This window comes from Pan paniscus, chromosome X (assembly GCF_029289425.2).
Source record: "Pan paniscus chromosome X, NHGRI_mPanPan1-v2.0_pri, whole genome shotgun sequence".
NCBI classification, from domain to species: domain Eukaryota; kingdom Metazoa; phylum Chordata; class Mammalia; order Primates; family Hominidae; genus Pan; species Pan paniscus.
In genome coordinates this window covers 153,302,686-153,326,883 of record NC_073272.2, presented here as the reverse complement: position 1 = coordinate 153,326,883, position 24,198 = coordinate 153,302,686, and the positions used below count along the sequence as shown (strand labels likewise).

Sequence of the window (24,198 nt, the reverse complement as noted above, 5' to 3'; positions counted from 1 at the left end):
TCTCTTGGTTCCTCCCTGTGGTTGCAGGAGGCTGGCTGCGGGCCACAGGTCGAGCCGGCCCTGGATACCGAGAGCCTCGCCTCTGCGATGGGCCGCGGGCCACAGACATTGGCGCCTGGTGACTCTCTCTGGTGGCCAGCGTCTCCAGGTTCTCGAATCCCGGTGGTGGAAGTCCCTCGTTCTGGCTGTGACATGGAGTGTCAGTGTGCCGAAACTAAGATGCTTGGCCAGCTTTTCTTTTCCTTTCTACAATTTTAATCGTGGTAAAATACACATCACATAAAGCATACCACTTTAATATACCACTTTAACCATTTTGAAATGCACAGTTAGGAGGCGTTCAGCACATTCACGGTGCTGTGCAGCCATCACCACCATCTGTCACTGGAGATCTTTGTCCTCCCAAACTAAAGCCCTGTCCCTGTTCAGCACCAACTCCCCGCACCCCTCAGCCCAAGGCAACCACCCTTCTACTTCCTGTCTCTGAATTTGACTACTCTAAGGGCCTCATGGAAGTGGAATCTTACAGTATTTGTCTTTTTGTATCTGGCCGACTTCACTTAGCATAATGTCCTCAAGGGTCATCCACCTTGTAGCTTGGCTCAGAATTTCCTGCCTTTCGAAGGCTGAATCGTATTCTGTCGTGTGCGTGGAGCACGTTTGCGTATCCATCCATGGATGGGAGCTTGGGCTGCTTTCACCTTTTGGCTACTGCGAATAGTGCTGCTATCGGCCAGGTGCGGTGGCTCATGCCTGTCATCCCAGCACTGTGGGAGGCTGAGGTGGGAAGATCCCTTGAGCCCAGGAGCTCAAGACCAGCCTGGGCAACATACTGAGACATCCCCTCTGCAAAAAACAAAATGGGTAGCTAGGTGTGGTGATGCGTGCCTGTAGTCCCAGCTACTTGAGAGGCTGAGGCAGGAGGATCACCTGAGCCCAGGAGGTGGAGGCTGCAATTAGCCATGACCACAGCACTGCACTTGGGCCTGGGCAACAGAGTGAGAGCTTGTCTCAAATAATAATAATAATAATAGTAATAACAATAAATGTTGTCAAAATGGATGTTCAAAAACCCCTTTGACTCTGCTTTCAATTTTGGGGGGTATTGCCTAAAAGTGGGGTTGCTGGGTAATTTTATGTTTCATTTTGTGAGGAGCCATCATAATATTTGCTTGCTTTTTTAAAATAAAAATAAAAATAACCAAATCTCTCCCCAACTTTGAGATAGAAAATAAAATTATTTTACTAAACAAAGTGATTGATTGTTTTGCTCTGATTCTTCCCCAGGTCCTATTACGATGACAAAGTATCATCATGGAAATAACATAGAGCTCACCTTCGGAAGTCAGGCTCCAGCTGGGACCATGGATGGGGCCAGGGTGCCCGTGACTGCCCGGCCAGAGAAGGCACCCTTCTAGGGGTCTTGTGCATTCATGTCTGTTTCCAGGGAAGGGCCCTTCCCCCTTCTGGTTCTCAAAGGGGTTCACGATCCCCAAGGCTGAGGACGTGCTGGGCTAAGGGACGCCTCCGTCAGGCCCGGTCTTGGGCTTGGAGGGATGTTATTCCGCTCCTTATTCTCTTCTTTCTTTTAGTAACTTTGTACAAAATTTGCCTTTGATCCTCTTGTCAACTGGTTTTCCCATGAAATCAGTCCTTCTGCACTTGTGGAAGGGTGGGAGAGGCTAGGTTTTCTGATTTCGCGTATGAAGGGCACTCTCTTCTGGTGACTGTGAGAACTGTGACCATCTGTCTGTCTACTTTCCATTGTACGTTCTCCGTTTGTTCTCCCTCTCCATTGTGATTTGGACTTTCTCTTTTCTTTGCCCCTATTGTGCCTGTCTTGCTTTACTTGTCTTCTATTCCCAGAAGTTTCTGCTCTGTGGGGGCCTTTGTCCTGGAGGGAAGATTTGAGAGTTAATTGGGTCCAGTCTGTTTCAGTGCCTTTAGACCTTCAGGGTGATGATGAGCCCTCCCTTGCGTCTCCTCTGGGAGACTGTGGGCTCCTGGATAGTGGGGACATTGGCCCCTACCTCTCTGTGTGCCTGGTGGCTGGCACAGGGGCTGACTCCACCCTGAGATGTCTGTGAAGACACTGGCCCACCAGCCCCACTCACCACGTGCGTGTCTCCTGGAGCAAGGGCTCGTTCAAGCCACGGGCCCCTCCTTGGTAACAAATGACAGAAACAGGCCTCCCCCACCTCCCCGAGGTCTCCTTGACCCTCCGCACCCCCGACCCCTGAGCAGGTTTATCCAAGAGCCCTGGAAGGCCTTTTGTCACTAGGCCTGCTGTGGGCCCAAGTCACCATGGGGCCCACCTGCAGGCAGGGGAGTGTGGCACTTGCTTCTCCTTCCCGCCCTCTCTCTCCCTCTCTGCCCCCAGGCCCTTCTGACCTCTGCAGCTTCACCGTCCAGCCCCCACCACCCCCCAGCATTCCCCTCCCCTTCTGAAGCCACTTGGGCCGCTCTAGCCATTAGTGGGCCCTCTGTGCTGCAGCTGGACCAGGAGATCGGCCTGCCTGCCTCCATTGACAGACTGCCCCCCACCACCTCGGGAGGGAGGCGGAGGGTGGAAGAGAGAAGCACTCACCCTGTTGCACAGCCACATGGCCAGGCTGCTTCCAGGCCTTCCCTCCCAGCATTGCAGCTCCTCCCTGGGGCAGCCAGATGCTCCCCTCTCATGGCGGCTGCCTCTGCCTTGTGCCTACCGCCCCAAGGCAGCTGACACTCGCTGAGGAGCGCCCTCCCGTGGTGGGATGGGCTCCCGGGCCCGTGGGGAGGCCCTCTCCAGGGTCCGGCTGTTGGAGAAGGTGGGCACAGGGCCTCACAGTGTGAGAACCCCCCACCCTGGGCCTGGGGCCCCCACTCCGGCTGGTCTACAGTGAGTCAGACCCGGGGATGCAGAAACACGAATGAACACGCAGTGTTCCAGCCTACCGCCCCCACGGCGGGAGCCTGCAGGCAGTGGAGGGAGCGCCTCAGGCCCGGCCTTCCTGTGTGCCCTGCCGCCTCAACCCGGGGGGCAGCTCCCGGATTTGCAGGGTCTCACAGCGGTTCTGGACGTGGCTGCGGACCACTGTGACCGCACCCTTGGAATTTCCCAGAACGTTTTCCCATGTGTCCTCAGGAAGGCTTTGAAGAGGGTGATGCACTTGAAAGACAGAAGCGGGATGCTCCATTGATTGAGGGTCCCTCTGCCCCTCTTATTGGTCAGGGCTCAGCCCGCCTCAAATCTGTCTTACCCTTGCTTCTTCCCCAAGGGCAGTTTTGGGCTTTGCCTGGGCAGGACTACAGTAGCAGTCCTTCCTTCAGGGCGTGGTCCCCACTGCCGAGGGGTGACCTGCTTGGTGTCCCGCCAGATGTCTGTCTTTGATGTGGTCCAGGCATTGTCTGCACCCAGGCTGGCCTTGGCCTCCAGGGCCTCTGCCCGGCTCTCACCCAGTGCATGTGCAGCCCTGCCTTGGGCCGGGGACTCATGGGCCCCCTGAGCCTGCCCAGGTCCCTCCTCAAGTGCCCCACCCCGGCCAGCAGAGTCCGGACACTGCAGCTGCCCTGGACTCTGCTCTGCTTCTCAGGCAGCGGGTCGCAGTGATCTCGGGGCCCACGCGGCAGCTTCCCTTCTCTGACGGCTGCCGTTCTGGGTGCCAGTTCTGTAGTGGGGAAACTGTCGTCTCTTCCTCTCGGGTCCTGGCTTCTGGTGCTAGTGTGGTGGGGGCAGAAGTCCAGTTCTCTTGTGAGTCACACCCAACTGGCCAAAGGTGTGTCCCTGTGTCTTCTCATTCAAGAGAAGTGTCCCACATTCCTTTGGCTTTTCTGGGGACACGATTTGGAGTTCCTTTTTCCCTCCGGTCACTCTGGTGTAGGGACTGGGTTTTGTCCATGTTCCCCTTTAAAATGTTGTCGGACCAGAGATGCGGCACTCTAGGTCTGGCCCGACTAGAGTCAAACAGAGCGGAAAACAATACTCTCTTCCTCTTTGTTTATGGCTTGCACTTCTAGTCACACAGCCTCAGAAAATGTGATGTGCCAGAAGCCAGGTGGAGACACCTTGAAACAGCAGCCATGCTCAATTACATCGAATGTTAACGAAGGGTTTGAGAGCAGAGGACGATATTGGATTCAGCGAGAGAAAAGTCACTGGGGATTTTGGCCAGAGCCACGGCAGTGGGAGGTATGTATAGAAGCTGTAATACAAGTGGTGTGTGTAGAAGAAGCCGTAAGACAAGTGGGCTCAAGAAGAACCCGGAGGGGAGGAGGTGCAGACAGGGAGGGAGAGGGAAAAGCCCTTCCAAGGAGCAATTCTGTGCAAGGGGAGAGAAGAGAGGGGCAGAAGCGGGAGTGGGATGTGGGAGCACGAAAGGCTCCTGCTCTTTGGAGGTGGGCGATATTAGTGCACACTGGGAAGATCAACTGAGGTGATGGGGAGAAGAGGGTGCTGGGCTAGAAGAGGGGACACCATGAGAAACGGCAGAGCGGGAGAGTGAACTGACCAGGAAAGTGGAGTAGGATTACTGGGTGGCTCTAAGGAGCAACGTGAGAGGAGCCGTGATGCATTGAAAAGGAGACCCGTTGGCAGGGTTGCGCTGGGGTCTGGCCGCATGAGCGTGATGTGAGGAGAGTGGCGTGAGGAGTGATCATAATGCCTTCCAGGATGGAGACAAGGAGGAGGTGGGAGATGTAGTAGTAGGGCTAAGTGATTGTTGGGGAATCGAGTGAGCGTGTAGGAGAGAGAGAAGGGGTGGTCAGCGGGTGGGATCCTTGGCATCAGGTATTGGTGGTAGGCAGCAGGGGATGTGACGGTGGCTGAGGTCGCATGGCTGAAAAGACTCTATGAGTTGAGAAATGCAAAGGATGGAGAGAGCAGGGAGTTAGAGGAGGATTCCAGAGGCCTGAGGAGCCAAGACAGAAAGGGTGGTGAAGACCAGGCATGGGAGATGACAGGGAGGTGTGCAGATGACTGACTGCAATAGGACAACGGTCTTGTGTCTTCTGGTCCTGCGGCAGGTGCTCCGAGGCAGGTGTGGGGCTTGGAAGCTGGGAGGCACCCATTCCGCAGGGTATGGGCAGGGCATGAGTCATGCGGGGAGAGGAATCGGCCTCTCCCTCTCTGTCCCCAGGCCCTTCTGACCTCTGCAGCTTCACCGTCCAGCCCCCACCACACCCCAGCATTCCCCTCCCCTTCAGAAGCCACTTAGGCTGCTCTAGCCATTAGTGGGCCCAAGAGAGCTGCAGTGGGGATGACACAGTCAAGGCATGGAGGCAGGTGAAGGGCGCAGTGGAAGGTGACGATAGAGGCGTTTGTGGCTGGCAGGCTCCAGCATTTCCCAGCACATGCATGAGCAAGGGGCAGTGGGAATCTCAGCCAGATTAAGGACAGCACGTGCGGTGCTTTATGCAGAAAAGAGTCTGGGTGATGAAGAACAGGCTGGGGGTGTTGGGTTTCTATGACGCCTGGGTATCTAACATACAATGATCTTAGCCTGAACCTTCTCCTGGAAGAGGGGGACAGCCAGTTGGATGTATCGCTTCCTGCTGTTGATGGGGTCAAGGGCCGGGAGAAGGGAGGTCTCTATGATTTACATGGTTTGAAAAAGAAGGAATGGTTGAGTTATACTGACTGGGCTCCAGTTCACAGACAGCATCCCGATAGATGGCTCAAAACACAGGACTGGACAAAAAGTGGGTCCCGTTTTCAACTCTGGTGCACGTCCTGAATGTTTCATTGCATCTGCAAAGTGGAGGCTGAACTAGGTGAGTACAACCGTAAGGAGACGGGCAAGAGCCATCCATGCTCTGGGCTGAGGAGCCTGGCCTGGGTGAGGAGGGGCAGTGGTCATGCCCAGTTAAATTTGGAAATGCATGGGACCCCTTCTACTCAAGATAGCCATCCTTAATGGGATGTTTGAATTTAACTGGGCTTCCAGTGTTTTTATTTGCTAAATCTGGTAATCCTAGCAGTGTAGTCTGAGAGCATGCACTTCAAAGGGACTGGGTATTTTTCAGGGAGGATTGAGGGAGAATGATGTGGAAGCCACTGTGAGAAGCAAGGAGGTCACCTATGCCACCTCCAGGCCCTGTGCTCCAAGGAGGGTGGACAAGAATAGCCCTGCTGGAAAGGGCTCAGAGGATGCGGTATCCGGGGGTGGGGGTGGGGGTGGGGAAGTCCTGTTTCCATGACAGCATGCAAGGGAGGTACAGAAAGGAGTTTCCAGGAATGTTGGCGGGCGGCAAGGCTGGGGGGCCAGTCTGTGGCAGGACACGGGGCTCTCAGCAACAGGATGCTGAGCTCTGTTGGGCTTCTCCAAAATGAGACTGGGAGGCTGTCCCATCTGGAGGATGCATGGACTTCAGTTCAAGGAGGAGACCTATTCCTCCCCTGCAGCCTCAGGAGGGTGCCTACTCAAGACAGTGGCTACCAAATGTAGACAGGCTTCCACTGAATGTCATTGCCCTGCCCAGTGGCTTGCTCTGAAACCTTATTGCTCATCACACACCTAAACCCTTTGCCCCACTGGGTAGCCTTGCCAGCCTTACTGAAAATCAATGATCAAACATGGAGGTGTTTATTTCTGCACTCTCAATTCTATGCCATTGATTTGTATGCCTAGATTTGTGGCAGTACCACACTGTCTTGACTGCCATAGCCTCATAGTAAGTTTTGAAACTGGGAAGTGCGAGTCCTCCAACTTTGTTGTTTGTTTCCAAGATTGTTTTGGTTTCAGAGTCCCTTGCAATCCCATAGGAATTTGGGGTCTGCTTTTCCATTTCTGCAAAGGGCTGTTGGGATTTTGAGAGGGATTGCATGGAATAAGTAGGTAAATTGGGGGAGTATTTTCATCTCCCTAAACAATAACAATTTTATATTATAGCAACATTACCTCTTCCAATCCATGGACACAGTATGGCTTTCCATTTGTTTAGGTCTTTTATTTCTTTCAATAGTGTTTTGTGGTTTTCAGTGTACACCTCCCTGGCTAAATTTATTCCTGAGTATTTTGTTCTCTTTAAGGCTATCGTAAATAGAAGTGTTTTCTTAATTTCCTATTCAAATTGTTCATAATGTGTGGAAATGCAAATGGATCTTGCATATTGATCTGGTATCCTATAACTTTGCTGACTTTGTCATTAGCTCTGATGGCTTTGTTTGGTGGATTCTTTGGGAGTTTCTATATATAAGAACATGCCATCTATGGGTCTAGGTCATTCTATTTCTTCTTTTCCAAATTGGATGTCTTTTGTTTCTTTTTTTTTTTTTTTTTTTTTTTTTTTTTTTGCCTAATTGCTTTGGCTACAACTTCAAGTAAACTGTTGACTAGAAGTGGTGAAAGTGAACATCTTGTCTTGGTCATGATCTTAGGGAGAGAAAGCTTTTATTTTTTCACCATCGAGCGTGATTTTAGCTGTGGATTTTTCATGAATGACCCTTTTCATGTTTAGGAAATTCTCTTCTTATTTTTCTGAGTGTCCTTATCATGAAAGAGTGTTTGATTTTCTCAGATGCTTTTTCCACACCATTTGAGATAATCACGTGGTTTGTTTCCTTCATTTTATTAATGTGGTGTATTACATTGTCTGATTTTCGTGTTGGACCACCCTCACACTGATCTCACTTGCAATAAATCTCACTTGGTCGTGGTGCATAACCCTGTTACTATGCTGCCCAATTTTGTTTGCTATTACTTTTTTTTTCTTTGGAGATGGCATTTAAGTCCGTCACCCAGGCTGGACTGCAGTGGTACCATCATAGCTTACTGCAGTCTTAAACTCCTGGGCTCAGGATATCCCCCTGCCTCAGCCTCCTGTATTTGCTAGCATTTTTTTGAGGATTTTTAAACTTTGTTTTCATGAGGGTCATTGCCTGTAGTTTTCCTATGGTGTCTTTTTCTTCCTTTAGTGTCATGGTAATGTTGGCCTCATAGAAGGAGTTGGGAAGACTCCCCTCCTCTTTTATTTTTTGGAAGAGTTTGAGAAGGAGTTATGTTAATTCTTCTTTAAAGGTGTGGTAGAGTTTACTGGTGAAGCCACTTGGTGCTGGGCTTTTATTTGTTCTGAGATTTTTGATAACAAAACCAATCTCTTTACTTGTTATAGTTCTATAGAGAGTTTCTCTTTGTTTATGAGCCAGTTTGTTAGTTGTGTGCTTCTAATAATTTGTCTGTTTCCTCTAGATTCATTCTTAATGTAAAATTTCTCATGATACACTCTTAGAGTCTTTTTTTTTTAATCCCTGTAAGGTAAGTAGCAATGTCCTTGCTTTCATTTCTGATTTAGAAATTTGGGTCTTCTCTTCGTTTTTACTATAGAAGTGGTATTACTTCTTTGTTCCTGTATTGTAAAGAGGGAGCAGCTTAGTAGGCTCCCATATGTACCTTTCTATGTAATGTTGCTTGAGCCAACATGAAGATGATGCAACATCCAAAATACATCACTGACAACTAGGTCCTGAGGGAAACAAACTTGGGATGGGTCCAAAGAACTATCGGATCCCCGGTTAGAAGAGCTTTAGACAGAACTGCATTATTTATGTTGGTAAATAGCCACAGGTTTTCTGGGAGAATGTGTGGCTGAGGGTTTCTGACCTCCACTTCCATCAATAAGCTCTGGGCCTATGAACTGACAGATCTGGACCCTTGGTGGGGGACCACAGTTTTCCACTGCAGCTGCTAACATCAGCCTTCTGCTTGCCAGCTCATGTTAGTCTTTTAATAAAAATCAAGAAATAGTCCAGTCAGCTGTCCTTACATGCAGGCCCTGAGATACTACAATCTGTAACGTTGCCACAGGTCCCTGTTCATCAAATGAGCCTGACCCCACCCTGATTGTGCTGCCCATTACGACAATGGTGCCCACCTGAGGCCTGATAATTTTGTGTCACCGTCTGGACCCTGCCATTTGAGAATCCTCTCATTGCCTGCCAGTTCCATGGCGGCGTCGCTTGCTTCCAACCATTGTTTTGAGAGGAGTCAAAGCAGAGGCTCTCAAAGATGCCGGGGCCACCCCACTAGCAAATTCCTCATTTTAGAGTGTCTTCTCAGCCCTCGAAGGGGACAACATTCACAGGTAGGGCCACTGGTCTCACATAATGAATCACATCTAATACTGCTCTCCGCTCAACCCTTTCACCAATTGGTCAATATTCTGCCAAGGCAGTTCCCATAACTCCATGTCATTTACTGTAGGCTGTTGTCCAAACGTGAAGCTGCCAGCCCAGCAGGATCTGAGGCCAGCCCCAAGACAGGGAACCCCACCTTGTAGCTCCGTGCTCCCACGTAAATACACTCTCCCCTATATTGAACTGTATTCTGTCTGCTGTCTTGCTGGTTCCGCATGCCCAAAATCCATTCCCACCTATGCTGTCCCAGGTCATGCCAAGGAGAACTAGCCAGCTTCTGCAGCTTATCTGAATATGAGGTATGTCCCACCCAAACAGAAACCGTATTTCTCTTCTGTGCTGTGATCTTTCCTATTCAAACTTCGCGCTTGTCAGAGCGATGAAAGTTAGCGGGATGGATGTTAGGTAAGACAAGCAATTTTTTTTCTTAGAGACTGGGTCTTGCTCTGTCTCCCAGGCTGGAGTGCGAGGGTGCCATCATACCTCTCTGCAGCCTCAACCTCCTGAGCTCAAGCAATCCTCCCGCCTCAGCCTTCCGAGTAGCTGGGACTATAGGCACATACCACCACGCCTGTGTAGTTTTTAAATGTTTATTATTGTGGAGACAGAGTCTTACTATGTGGCCCAGACTGGTCTCCAACTCCTAGATCCAAGCGATGCTCCCGCTTCGGCCTCTCAATGTGCTGGAATTACAGGCTCGAAGGCAACTTCCTTTACGGCAGCTCCCTTGGACGAGGTCTTTACAGAGCCTCCATGAATAAGGGGATTGCTCCCCAATTAGCAAGGGTTAGGTGGTTGCTAATGCCAGGGTGAGGGTTCAGGAGATTCTAGGTATTCAAAATTCTCATGGTCATCACTCTTACAAATCTGAGGGTTCCCCTCTTTCCCCATCAGTTGCTTACTTGGATATAGAGACCTACGAATGTGGTGTGAGCCGTCTCTGTGTGTGCAGCTCTGCCAAGCAACAGTTAAGATCAGGGCCTGATGTGCAGCAGTCTTCCTTCTGACTGGAGAAGAGGAGGTCACCTTAACCTAGCGGGCCAGGGTGGGTGACAGGCTGGGCTCTGTCATCAAACACACAGGCACCTGTGATGGAGGTCCAGCTGAGGGCAATCACGGAGGGGCCGCAGCATCTGCTCAGGCTGGAAAGGATCTCAGAGTGTATATATCCCTCAACCCACACACGTGCCCCGGATGCCTTTCAGTGACCCTGATTCAAGGAGGAGGAGAATAGATGCATGTCCGAGGCATGTCTGCCTCTCTTCAGTGGATGCCCCAGGTGTCAGTGACATCCAAGAGACACCAGGTCTCCTCCCTTCACCCCAAGCCAACAGGCACCTATGACCTCACATAGTTGGGTGAACCTGGGGCTGTGCTCTCAAAAACAGGCCGTCGGCCCATGACACTGGTGAGAATTTCTCACTGACAGGAGGAAGCAGTGCATCCTTGTTACCTTAAAGATTAGGTTGTCACCTGAGTCACCACATTCCCATCTGTTTCTATGTCACCTGAAGTCGGTCTTCAGAGCAGAGCCTTCAACCACACCTCACTTGCTCTCCCGATCTAGCATGAGGTCAGGAATGAATGAATGGGGTAGTAAAGTAATATTAGAAGCTAGAGATAAACATGGCTCCGTGAGAAAGCTGAACTCAGGTGATATGTTGGACTCGGAGAGACAGTGTTGTGGAGTAACTAAAGTGTGTTGTCTCGGTGTGTGAGGTCCACACACAGCACGGAGACGATCTGTTTCCAAATAATTGCCGGGGCCATGAGGATGTCACATGGACCGCCCAGGCAGTGTGCCCAGGAGTCTTGGTCACACTCAGGCAGAGTCTAGAGAGGGTTCCGTCGGGTCTGATGTATACACCACTTGGAAGGCTCTCTTCTAAAATTTCCTCAGAATTTCCAAGCTATTACTGCTTTGGAAGTGTGTCTATATATTTCCTAGACATTCCACCTATGGATTTGGACAATCTCAAGCATGACACAGCTGAAGTTCAAGGTGGGAGACACAGTGGTTTTAAGGTGACTCCAAACAGCTCCTCTGCCAATGTTACCCCAACACATGGCCATGTGAACACATAACATGGTCTCATGAGAACAGGTGACTTCCTCTAAGAACTAAAAAAGGACTCAGGTGCATGTGAAGGCCTTCGCGTTTATTTTAGCATCAAGTTTGAAAAACAAACTGGCTTTTCCATAACACTTATCCTCAAAAACCATCTTGTTTCAAGTTAGCCTAGCAATCTGTGGGCTTCACAACTTAGGTCTGAATTGCATCTGTTTAATATTATTCCACCAAGGGCCGGCCCCACTTAGCGGAATGAAGGCTGCCCCTGTGACCCATTTTTCCAACTCCCAGCCCTGGCGCCTCTAGCAGCCGGGAATGGCTTACCAGCCTGTGTCTAGATTGTTGGGACCTGTTGGAGCTGGCCCGTGAATAAGTCGGAAGATGAAGCTTGGTGACATTGAGACAAATGGCCACGTCTTGGGGGATTCTGGATCCAGAACAAGGAGCTGGCTTTACTCCAATTTACGGGCAGGTAGACGGGCTCCTAAGCAGTTGGGCCAGCCACATAGGTGGAGAGAAGCCAGGCCAAGAAGGAGATGGCTCTAGCTGCCCTCCACAGGGGACCGACAGTTAGAGGGAGAAGATCCATCACTGTCAGTTATGAAGACAGCCTGAAGCCTGTTCTAGGAAACAGTTCAGCCGTTGAAGGAGGGTGTGGAATTTCAGGGAAATGCAGAGCGATAATCTTGCATGAGGCTGACAAGACGCTCACTGCACACTGAGATTTCACTCAAGCACATATGGACTACGTGCAAGCCATTCGGTAACTTCATGTTTGGCCTGCAGTTTGCTTTTTGAAAAAGTATCGGAAGGTCGTGTTAACATAGGAGAAAATGACTCTCTCATGGGATTCAACTCTCGGGGCTACTTTTCAAAAAATAAACAAGCATAGCAGGGAAAAGGCAGGAATTATCTGAAAGAGGAATCTGATGGTTTCTATCCACGTATCGCCAAAAGAATGAAAAGTCTCACTGATGTTTCCATAGAAATATACATTAGGCTTTAAAAATTATTGTTGTTTAAAAGCTGATACCAGTGGCTTTTTTTGTAAAAGAATATAGGTCCTAAGCGAAAGTACCAAGTCCAGTCAAAAGACACGTTATGAAAATCAATGCTCTTGTCTTTCAAACCTATCGGGACAACTACACATCCAAAGACGTCGAGGGAATCGCAAGGGGTTGCAATCGTTTAACAAAATAGCTCTTCACGAGTTTGCGATGAAGACCTGGTGATGAATATGCCACCAGCACGTGCGAGAGATGGGCCCCAAATGAATTCCTCACATTCCCAAAGTCTCGAATATCCAGAACATACTTACACGCGTTGGGGAAGAGAGGAGGCTTCCTCATTAATTCTAGAAAGGAGGCAGCTCCCTGCGAAGGTATGGGTGCGGGGGAGGCGGGCGGGAGCTAATTAGCTGTATGGGTGGTTGCTCGTTCTCTTCTTGCCTTCTTTAAGATATTTCTGTCAAACAACTCTTTCTCCCGGTAATGCACAGGTGGTCCTCGCAGGTACTTCTCCTCTGCTGCCTTGTAATCCAGCCCATCAAGTGCGGCGATGGTACAAATCATGGCTTCCGGCAGAAGAACTTCCAGAACAAAACTGACTTTGTCATCCCTTATCAGAGTCAGCATGGTCTTGTCAATTTGCTTGTAGATTTCTTGTAAATGCTTGGCCACAACTTCCAACTGATCGTCATCCTCCAGGTATGTTTCAATGCAGTGCAAATCCCTGTGTGGCTTCAGAAACGTGGTCAGCCACCTGGACTGCTTCCTGCCTTGCAAGATGTCCAGAAGGTGGGGGTCGGCCCCCTTTCTCCTCACGATGAAGTCCACGAGCTTCTGGTTGTCTCGGTCCCGAGAGGCCCTCATCCGGTCCGGGAGGATTTTCTTGTAAGGCCTCTTCCCGCCCAGGGAGGTCTCCTCCTCCCAGTCTTCCAGGTCGCCATAATTCACCTTTGGAAAGTCAATCTGCAGGTCTCCCTCTTGGATGGCTCTCCTGATTGGGTAGCTGATGTCTGCGGCATAATAGTCCAGGAAAGAGCCCCGGAAAGAACCCCGGACCAGTCCTTCTCTGTAGTGGGAGATCAGTGAGAAGCACCAGTTGACGCTTTGCTTGTAGGCCTTCTGGGCTCTCTTCAGCAGTTTCTCTTTCTCCTTACAATCCAGGTGCTTCAGCCTTCGAAGAGGAGCTTGAATGCCCCGCTTTCCATGGTGCAGGTTGGCCTCAAGCAGGAGCACCCTCGCGGTCTTGTCTGTGTTGCTGACACTCTTGACCACTGCTGGCCAAAACGGATGATCTTGAAATTTGAACCAGACCATCGTTCCCCTTTCGATGGGATGTGGCTCCTGTGGAAAAGCAAGGCTGGGGGGCTGCCCATCCTGTTTACCGCCAGCCCTTTGAACGGTGGTGACAGGATTAGCAAGCTTAGCATCACCAGGCGTCTGAGGTCCTTGAGGTCTCCTCTGAAAATCTGGACCTGGACGCTTCCTTTTTCTATTGGCAAGCCGGAGTGAAGAAGGCAGCCTGTGCTGACGGGACCCAGAGGATGCAGCCATACCTGCCCAGCCTGGCTTCCAGGCACCCTCTCCGGGGTCCTGAATGTTCCCCGAGAAGGGAGAACATTCCGGGGATGCAGCCAGGGCCTTCTTCGGGCGGCTGTCCTGTGTCTCTTCCTTCAGAGCGGGGGGTGCAGGGCTGGTGAGACCTGGAGGCAGAGATGCACCCTCCTCCGTTACTGTGGGAGGCAGGGACATAAGAGTTGAGGCGTTTGCCCTTTTCTTCCCCTTTTTCTCACAAACATGCCGCGAAAGCGTCAGGGAATCCTGGCAGGCTCGGGGGCTTTGCAACACACGTGCTTGCATTCCAACTGGAGTAGGAGCAATGGCCATGAGGGCCTGTGACCTGTCCCTGCCCAGGGCACCTGGAGTAGGATCAATGGCCTTGTGTGTCTGAGAGGTGTCACCGTGCAGGGCGCCTGGAGTAGAAGCAATGGCCGTGTTTGCTGGCGAACTGTCACCTCGCGGGGGAGTAGGGGCAATGGCCGTTGAGCTGTCATCACCCAGGGCGCCTGGAGTAGGAGCAATGGCCCTGCATGCTGGTGACCTGTCAATGCGCGGGGTACCTGGAGTGGGAGCAATGGCCTTGCGTTTCCGTGACCTGTCAGACCTGTTACCGAGCAGGGCACCTGGAGTAGAAGCAATGGCTTTGCGTTTCCGTGACCTGTCAGACCTGTGACCACGCAGGGCACCTGGAGTAGAAGCAATGGCCTTGCGTTTCCATGACCTGTCACCTCTCAGGGCCCCTGCAGATGGGGCAATGGCCATGCGAGCTGTTGAGCTGTCACCACGCATGGTGCCTGGAGTAGGAGCAATGGCCATGTGCGCCTGAGAGCTGTCACCGTGCAGGGCGCCTGGAGTAGAAGCAATGTCCATGTGTGCTGGTGACCTGTCACCATGCAGGGCGCCTGGAGAAGGAATAATGGACGTGCGCCCTGGTGAGCTGTCACGGCCCAGGGTGCCTGGAGTTGGAACAATGGCCCTGAGTGCTGGTGACCTCTCAACGTGCAGGGTGCCTGGAGTAGAAGCAATGGCCTTGCATTTCCGTGACCTGTCAGACCTGTTACCATGCAGGGCACCTGGAGTAGAAGCAATGGCCTTGCGTTTCCATGACCTGTCACCTCGCAGGGCCCCTGGAGATGAGGCAATGGCCGTGCGCGCTGTTGAGCTGTCACCGCGCATCGTGCCTGGAGTAGGAGCAATGGCCATGTGTGCCTGAGAGCCATCACCATGCAGGGTGCCTGGAGTAGAAGGAAAGGCCATGTGCGCTGGTGGCCCGTCACCATGCAGGGCACCTGGAGAAGGAATAATGGACGTGTGGGCTGGTGAGCTGTTCCCGCCCAGGGCGCCCAGATTAGGTGCAATGGCGGTGCCTGTCGTTGACCTGTAACCGCGCCAGGCGCCTGGGTTAGGTGCAATGGCCCTGCGCGCCCATGACTTGTAACCTCGCAGGGCACCTGGAGTAGGGGCAATGGCCTTGCACGCAGATGACGTGTTTCCCCGCAGGGTCCCTGGAGTAGAAGCAATGGCGCTGCGGGCCCGTGACCTGTCCCTGTGAAGGGCGCCTGGAGTAGGGACAATGGCCGTGCGCGCTGCTGACCTGTCTCCACGCAGGGCACCTGGAGTAGGGGCAATGGCCTTGGACACAGATGACCTGTTTCCCTGCAGGGTCCCTGGAGTAGAAGCAATGGCGCTGCGTGCCCGTGACCTGTCCCTGCCAAGGGCACCTGGAGTACGGACAATGGCCGTGCGTGCTGCTGACCTGTCTCCGCGCAGGGCACCTGGAGTAGGGGCAATGGCCCTGCACACCCATGACTTGTAACCTCGCAGGGCGCCTGGAGTAGGGGTAATGTCCTTTGGCACCCGTGACCTGACACCGCACAGGACACCTGGAGTAAGGGCAATGGCTCCGCAAGCCCGTGACCTGTTGCTGCACAGGGAGCCTGGAGTAGGGGCAATGGCTCTGTGGGCCCGTGACCTGCCACCGCGCCTGGCGCCTAAGGTAGGGTCAATGGCCCTGCTCGCCTGTGACCTGTCCCCGCACAGGGAGCCTGGTTTGGGGGCAATGGACCTGCATGCCCATGACCTGCCACCGTGCTTGGTGCCTCGAGCAGGGGCAATGGCCCTGTGCGCCCGTGACCTGTCACTGTACAGGCGGCCTGGGGTAGGGGCAATGGCCCTGTGCGCCCAAGACCTGTAACCTCGCAGGGCGCTTGGCGTAGGGGCAGTGGCCCTGCGTGCCCGTGACCTGCCACTGAGCATGGCTCCTGGAGTAGGGGCAATGGCCCTGGGCGCCCCTGATCTGTCCCCGGGCAGGGCGCCTGGAGTAGGGGCAATGGCTGTGGGCTCCTGCGACCTGTCATCCCGCAGGGCACGCTTACTCTCTGAAGGGACCGTCGGTGAGCTTGGGTTTTCCCTCTTCCCAAGACTCCTCCTTAGGTCGCCTTTGCATCTCCAGTCATCTTCACGAGGGACAGAACTGGCTGGCTTTTCGGGCACCTTTTGAGAAAGCTGAGAGGGTGTGGTGCTCTCTAGTTCATGTGGTTTCCTTCCTCCACCCAGATTTGTTCTCTCTTTCAGAATCTCCAGGGCCACCCGAAGGGTTCCTCTGTACCCCATCTTCTCTCTGAGTGGGGCACCGAGCTTCGTCTGTGCCGCTGCAGAGGCGGCAATGTCTTCCATCTCAAACTTAGTTGGGGTCTTCACGTCTGTTCTTTTCACCTTGATTTTTTCATCTGCTGCGAGGATTTGAACTTCTAGAGAAATCGCCTTTTCAGGCTTCGTTTTTGGTGAAGTCCCACGTGTGCACAAAACCTTTGCTGGCCATAGTCGGCCTTTCCAAGAGCATAGGACGTACTCCGAGTCCATGATGAGCTGGGAAAAGGTAGCTAAGGGAGGCCGAGGGGTCTGCCTGCCACACCCTCTGCTACCGCAGGTCTCTCCTAAACCAAGCTGCTCTGCAGAGCATCCTTTGCCTTCAGACTGCAAAGGGGGTGCAGTGTGGGTGGGCTGTGTTCCTCCTCCTGAATCTCCCTGAGGCACTTGAACTCGTGTTTCCAATGGACAATTCTGGAGTATGCTGCAACATGGTAAAGGGAGAGCGGAAATGTATCAGGAAAGCATCCTTTCGTGAAACGCGAAGCACCCTGCTCAGTGAGGTTGATAAAATAAGGAAACGTGACAAGTGAGTCTTAGACAGAGGGATAGACAGATGGCAAGTATTTGGGATCATACAGAAGGTCCACAGAAGCTTTATTACACAGCAAACCCAAGGCCTTCTCCTAATTTTAACAATTCCGTCTTGAGGAGCACCTGCATGGGGAGGTGGGTGTACCAGCAGGGACCCCACGTTTCTTACTGAGTATTCTGTGCCTTTGGGCTCCTTGGGCGGAAACCTGGGGAAATGCTTCATGTTTTTATTTCTAGGGTGCTAGTATGGACCTGTGCTTCCCAGGAAGCCCAAGGAGGTCTCCCACATGCAGATGCTGGGTGTCGGCACCATGTCATGTGCAAGAGCACACAGAACCCAGAGCTGCGTGGCGATCATCCTGGTGATTACTGGCTACCATCGGTCGTGAGGATCGCTGCAGGCAGCGGTCACTGGCTGCCATCTGCACCTCTCTACCGTGGCTTTAAACTTTTGCCTGCCGACACCAAATCAGTGACTCTTATCCTGAAAACAAGTGTCTGTACAACGACGGGCAAGGAAAATTCCACTGTGAAATGTCAGCGTGAAGTGAATGCAAGTGAATGTTTAGTAAATGGGGAAATCTTACCCAGTGTCACATGGATCGCAGCAGGTTTGGTTCTGTGAGCTGGATCTCTTGCTGCTCACCCTGCAAGCGCTGGTGTGCAGACCCTTCAACCCCACTCTGTGCCCCTGAAGTGCACTGTTCTTCTGGCGACCCAGTGGCACCGCGTGTAGATGCTCAGGACCTATGCACTCCTAATGTCAACCTGGAAACACAAACACAGATAGGAAATTAAGCCAATCAAGTGATTTATCCTGTTCCCCTCCCCAACTCTTGAATGCATGCCCTTTTGAAACAGAACTGACGTCTTCATCTCAGGCATCACGTAGTTGTCATCTTTGTTTTCTGCCTTCTTTTGCATCTCAAACAATTTCCCTGTTATGCCACTTAGCGTATGCTAGTCTTTTTCCATTTCAGAACCTTGGGAACTAGTGCTTTCCCGAGAGCATCCCCCTAAGACAGAAGGATTCCATGTTAGCAGTCTCTCTCTCTCTCTCTCTCTCTGTGTGTGTGTGTGTGAGAGAGAGAGAGAGAGAAATGAAATGTGCTCAATGAGATTGATAAAATGAGGAAACATGACAGGTGAGTCTTGTCATGTTACTGTGTTTTTCTGATTCTCAAATAACATGAAATGGGTTAGCATAGAATATGAGATGTGTAGACAGACATATGAAAGGACATCACGTCACAGAATCTCAGTCTGCATGATAATGTGCCCGCTTCCGAGGCATTGCCGATGCGCCAATGTGCACACACACATGCACATATCATCTTCAACTGGAGCTCCTAACCTAAGAGCATAACTGGATACATTGTCTTGTGAATGCCCGTGTTCCTACCTCATTTGTGTGAACGTCTGTACAGTGAGGTTTCCCTGCTAGTTCCAAACTTTATTTAATGAAATGTCCCATATTATAGAAACGTGCACTGAAGATGCAACTCTTTTGTCAATCCTTCACTTCCCACCTTCCACATCGAAATACTCTGCTAGCCTGTTGTTGTTTTCTATAGCCATTGTACAATATTTGGTACTGTGCAATATTGGGTATCATAGCTCACTTACATATTTTAGCTCATGCATTGTGGACTTCAAATTACAGGTTTCATAGGCCAATAATTATTTTCTTAATAAATGCATGTATGTGTGTCTTTGTTCACGGGCACTGGTAGATGTAATATGAAATGTATAATGATGATGAGATATACATACTTTAGGGAAAAGTTGTACAAAACCTTTCTTAGACGAGGGTATATGAACGTACAGGTTTAATGCCCTCTTCTTTAGAGAACTCAGAGTACTGGGCTGTCAAGCACAAGTGTCAACTGAGGACCCCGAACAAAAGTGAGAAGGAATCACCAATGACCCTGGCACTTCAATCTCCCCTTAACTGGACCTGCCAGCCCATGTCACAAAACAGGTGTGACTGGGCACCCTCAAGCCCAAGTCAATGCCTACCCACATCCCCAAATGCAGAGTCTCTCCTCTCTTCCTCTCTGTCTTTCTCTCTCTACACACACACACACACACACACACACACACGTTGGAAACTCAAGGAGCCTGGCATTGATGCATAGAATCCATGCTCACTGCCTCTACACATTCCTGCAAATGTTTCTGCTTCCAGTACAAATGCTGTTTTCTTCTCCATTTAGTTTCTTATTTTAAACATAGACAGGGAAACATCTAAAGGGATGTCTAAAATTTCTACATAGGAAATACAGTAAGCATCAGCAATCCCATCACCCGGAAATGCTTATTGCAAGTATATGAGTCCACACACTCCAGAATTTTTGTCCTGTTTATACATGTATATTTCTACAAGATATTTAAAAGCTTAAAGTTTGCACAGCCATTTGAATATTCTTCAGTATTGGCATCTGGCAACATCTTTACAGGTGTGAAGCAGTTTAAGGGACTGCCTTCTACAGACCACCAAAATATCCATTGCAGCTAAGTTCGGATGGCCAAAGCCATGCCTCCTTAAGAGAGATCATCAGAAGGGAAGTGTGTGAAATCAAAATATGAAATGTTCTCTCACCACATGCGTTGGCCCATCGCCCAAATACCTTCTGTCAAGGGTTTGCATATAGTCTTGCTGGTGACTTTCTCCCCATATTTTGTACTAAGGGAAACACAATTGTTTTCCCTCCCTCTAGAGAGAGAGAGAGAGGTAGGTAGGTAGGTAGGCAGGTAGATGGGGGATAGACAGATGGATAGACAGATAGATAGATGGATGCATAGAAGTAGAGATGGATATAGATTGATGAGGTTGAATGACTCATAGGGATAGATAAAAATAGATGGATAAAAGATAGAGATAGATAAAGATATATATTAGCTAGAAGGTCTGTAGATATTCAGAATAATAGAGAGCCAGAGATAGAGACATAGATGGTGGAGACAGATGATGAAGAGATATATAGAGAGAAAGACAGTTGGATATAGAGTTAGATAAATATAATTTTATAGAAGATAGAGGCTTGATAGATATGAAGAATGATAAGAATAGATAGGTGATAGATGGATGGATAGAGATAAAGATAGAGATGGGTGAAGACAGAGAGATGATGGATGGAGAGCAGAGTGGCTAGAGATAGAGCAAGATAGCTAGACAGGTCTACATCTATGTCTGTCTAGGTTTACCTTTTCCTGTCTATATTGCAGATCCAGCTAGATCATGATGTGCAAATATTGATCTACTTCCGCATACCAGGATCTATGAGATAAAAAGGGAACATTCACTAAGCCCAACTCAGTTTTGTGAGTGAACCCAAGTTCTGAGACTATTGAGTGAGTAGGACAATGTGTTGAATATTTTACTTCAAAATGAAATCAAACACCGCCTGCACAATGAGACTAAGCAGATGAACATAAAAGGAAGACAGGATAAATAGTGAGTCTACAATCTATAACATCACAGTCCATTTTAGGCCCCTAAAGACATTATCAGTAGAGCATTTTCTATTTTTGGTGTATAACTTTTGTTCTATTCCATTTGCTCTTTAGTTGAGGGATGAAGGAACTAGAAGACCGTGAGCTTTTATTTCTCCCAACGACAGCCATGATTTGGGGGATAATTATTTTGGAAGCCCTGTGTTCATTCCTTTCTCAAGTGAGGGTTCATTTACTTTTTAGGAACAAGTAAAAGAAACACAGTCCTCAGCAGCTCTTCTCAAAGTGGGGTCCGTTTCCTGACATGGTCCCCCTCCCACCGAGAGTCATGCATCCTCCCTCCAGCACCCCTCCCTAGCATTACCAGAGCTTTGTGGAGCTCCCGTCGGCTGCTGGGTGTGTGATTTTAGACCTTCCCCCAAACAGGTGTTTCCTTCAAAGGATGAGCTGGCGGCATCCTTTAGTACAATAAAGGCACCGTGTATTAAATGGTTTCTCTAAAGGAAGTACATTCTTGTGTATTCCTACACCTTCCCTTTGCGCTGGTGAATTGCACATAAACTTTCAACGTACCTTTAGAGACAGGTCTACGCTTTCCTAGGGTTTGCAGTGCACTTGTAGCACCATTGGGTGAGAATTGGTATCGGTCCAGTTTTCCCCTTATTCTGTTCACTAATGGCATGCATCAGTAGAGGATGCAATTAGTGAACAATTGCACCGCTCTCCGACCTGGAGAGCAGAGCCGTTTGGTAGACAATAGGAGCACAATGGCCCGCCCTGGTGAAGGAGCCTGTGTTTTTCGCTTCTGTCATCGAGAAGGGGCCCTCACTGATTTTCACTCAATTCACCTCATCGTAGTTAGCGGAGTGAGACCAGGAAATTCACCTTTTACAGAACATGGGTCTCAAGGGTCAGCTACGCAGGATGAGCCCAGCATGAGTCCCGGCCTGCTCAAAGTGACAGGAGGCCTTCCAGTCCTACCCATGGTAGCTCCTCATTTGCCGGCATCAGATTTCCCTCTCCTAATGTATGCATCGTACGTTCTTACAATGAGGAGGTGAGCAAATTTCCATCCTGAAGGAGACCTGCTACATTCCTTTGAGTTCAGAAATCCTTGTGGATCTCTGCTTTAAAGGACTGACTCGGGTGACAATGCTCTGGCTCAACAGGTGTCACCTCAGGACAGTGAGTCAGGACACTCAACTCAATGCCACACACATTCACACACACACAGAGACACATGCTTCCTCACACACACACATCCATACACACACCCCCAAACACACACACATCCTCACACACACACATCCTCACATACAAACACGCACACACACGCACACGTATCCACACACATCCACACACACACCCCCAAACACACACACATCCACACACACACACACGCACACACATACACACATGTCCACACACATCCTCACACAGACACACCCACACACATGCACACACCGTCACACACACACACACAGACACACATCCTCACACGTACACCCTCACCTCCCCCCCTCCCCCGACACAGTCACATCGATAGCAGACACCTACTAGTCTTGACGTTCCTACAGCTATTCCAGCTGTCCGCTCTGTAAATATCCTTGCGATGTGTGTCTGCCGCCAGGAAAGAAACGTTTACCTTGGTTGTCATAGAAACCGAAGTGTCGTCCCGAGGTTCTGCTGGATGACGACTTGCTACGGAGAGCAGGAAGCGCCAATACATCCCCCGAGGCTCAGCGTCGAATCTGGAGCTCACTCAGTGACACCCCGCCCAATCTCACGCGGGAACCAAGAAAGGATTCGCAACAGGGCTGGGAATTCTCCTTGGCCTAGGCGCTGGGGGCAGGGGAAGTTTCACAGAACGGGTCATGGAGGGAGGCAAGTGAAGGCGTCACAGGTTCTGTTCTCCCTTGAGGCACAGGGACGTGGGAGCCAGGTTCCCTGAGGGGCCACCTTTCCCACCGCCAGAACACACGAGGTCAGGTACTTTTGTGTACCTATAGCTTAGCTCACACCGAGAACATGCGGTATTCGGTTTTCCGTTCCTGAGTTAGCTCACTTAGGATAATGGCCTGCAGTTGCATCCAAGTTGCCACAAAAGACACGATTTTGTTCTTTTTTTTTACGCCTGACTAGCATTTCATGGTGTATATACACATTTTCTTCCTCCACTCATCAGTCGATGGGCACTTAGGTCGACGCCACACGTTGGCGATTGTGAACTGTGCTGCGATAAACATACATGTGCAGCTGTCTTTTTCACATAATGACTTCGTTTCCGTTGGGTAGATACCCAGTCGTGGTATTGCTGGATCGTATGGTGTATCGACTATTAGTTCTTTAAGGAGTCTCCATACTGTTGTCCATAGGGGTTGGACTAATTTTCATTCCCACCAGCAGCGTAAAAGCATTCTTTTCCACCACATTTGCACCAACATCTATTGTTTATTGAGTTTTTAATCGTGGTCCTTCTGGCCGGGGTAAGGTGCTATCTCACCCTGGTGTTCATTGGTGTTTCCTTGATGATGAGCAATGTTGAACATTTTTTCAAATATGTCTTGTCCATTTGTATATCCTCTTTTGAGAAATGTCTGTCCACGTCATATGCCCACGTTTTAATGGGATTATTTGCTCTTTCTCCTTGCTGTTTTTGTAGACTTCCTTGCAGATTCTGCATATTAGTTCTTTGTCGCAAGCACAGTTTGCAAATATTTTCTTCCATTCTTCAGGTTACCTTGTTACTCTGTTGATAATTTCTTTGGCATATTTCTTTCGATACTTGTGTTGTTGTCAAAAATGGACTTATTTTTCATGGACCATATTTGTATGTAAACATGAATGGGCTGAAGATTATTTTTAAATTGAAATTTTCATTTAATTGATCGCTCAGGTTTTTTCAAAACACTTGAACATATATTGCATGGGTCTAAGAATTGTTATTTTTGAAAGAAATATTTATTGAAGTGAAACTCAGATAACATAAAATTAGATATTTAAGCATACCATTTGGTGGCATAAAGTAAATTCACAGTATTGCAAAATCATCCCCTCTGTCTATTTACACAACATTTGCATCAATCCCAAAGAAAACCCTGTACCCATGAGGCAGTCACTACTGATTCCCGCCTCCCTCCTTCCCTGGCATCCACTCATCCGTTTTGTAATCAGATGACATGATAACAACCTGATTTCTAAGTATCGCTAATCCTTAACATTTGCTTCTTCTGGACATTCCATATAAATGGAATCATAGGGTATGTGATCTTTTGTGTCTGGCCTATTTCACGTAACATGGTTTCCAAGTTCATCCCACGTCGTACCATGTATCAGAGCGTCATTCTTTCTCACAGCTACGGAGTATCCCGTTAGGTGGATCCATCATGTTGTGTTCATCCATTTATCTGTTGGTGGTAATGTGGGATGCTCCTATTTGGCTGTTGTCCATGGTGCTGTTAGGGACATTCATACACATGTATTTGCTTGAATGTCTGTTTTAAATTTTTCTGCATGGAATGATGGTGTCATATGTTCATTACTTTTAACATCTTCAGGAAACACCAAACTGTTTTTCGTAGCAGCCACACACCATTTTACATTCCCGTCAGCAGTGTATAAGGCTTGCAGTTTCTCCACATCTTTAACAGCAGCAATTTTTGTCTTCCTCTTAAAAGTAAACAACCTGGGGGGTGGTTAGCTGGTAGGATTGTGGTGTGATTTGCATTTCCCTAAGAGTAATGACGTTGAGCCTATGTTCTCCGTCCCTATACCCTTGCACATGCCTGGATCCTATTTTGCTTATTGCATGGGCC

The 24,198-nt window shown here is 49.8% G+C and overlaps 1 protein-coding gene across 1 annotated transcript; it reads right to left on the bottom strand.

Annotated features, from left to right (window-relative positions):
• Positions 1 to 11,249: 11,249 nt before the first annotated feature.
• Positions 11,250 to 17,612, bottom strand: LOC117977675 (PWWP domain-containing DNA repair factor 4-like). Its single transcript, XM_055106569.1, has 2 exons — positions 17,515 to 17,612; positions 11,250 to 16,817 (listed from the first exon to the last, which is right to left on the bottom strand). Exon 2 carries the CDS (start codon positions 16,604 to 16,606, stop codon positions 12,590 to 12,592), a length of 4,017 nt encoding a protein of 1,338 aa, XP_054962544.1. The 5' UTR covers positions 16,607 to 16,817; positions 17,515 to 17,612; the 3' UTR covers positions 11,250 to 12,589.
• Positions 17,613 to 24,198: the final 6,586 nt, after the last annotated feature.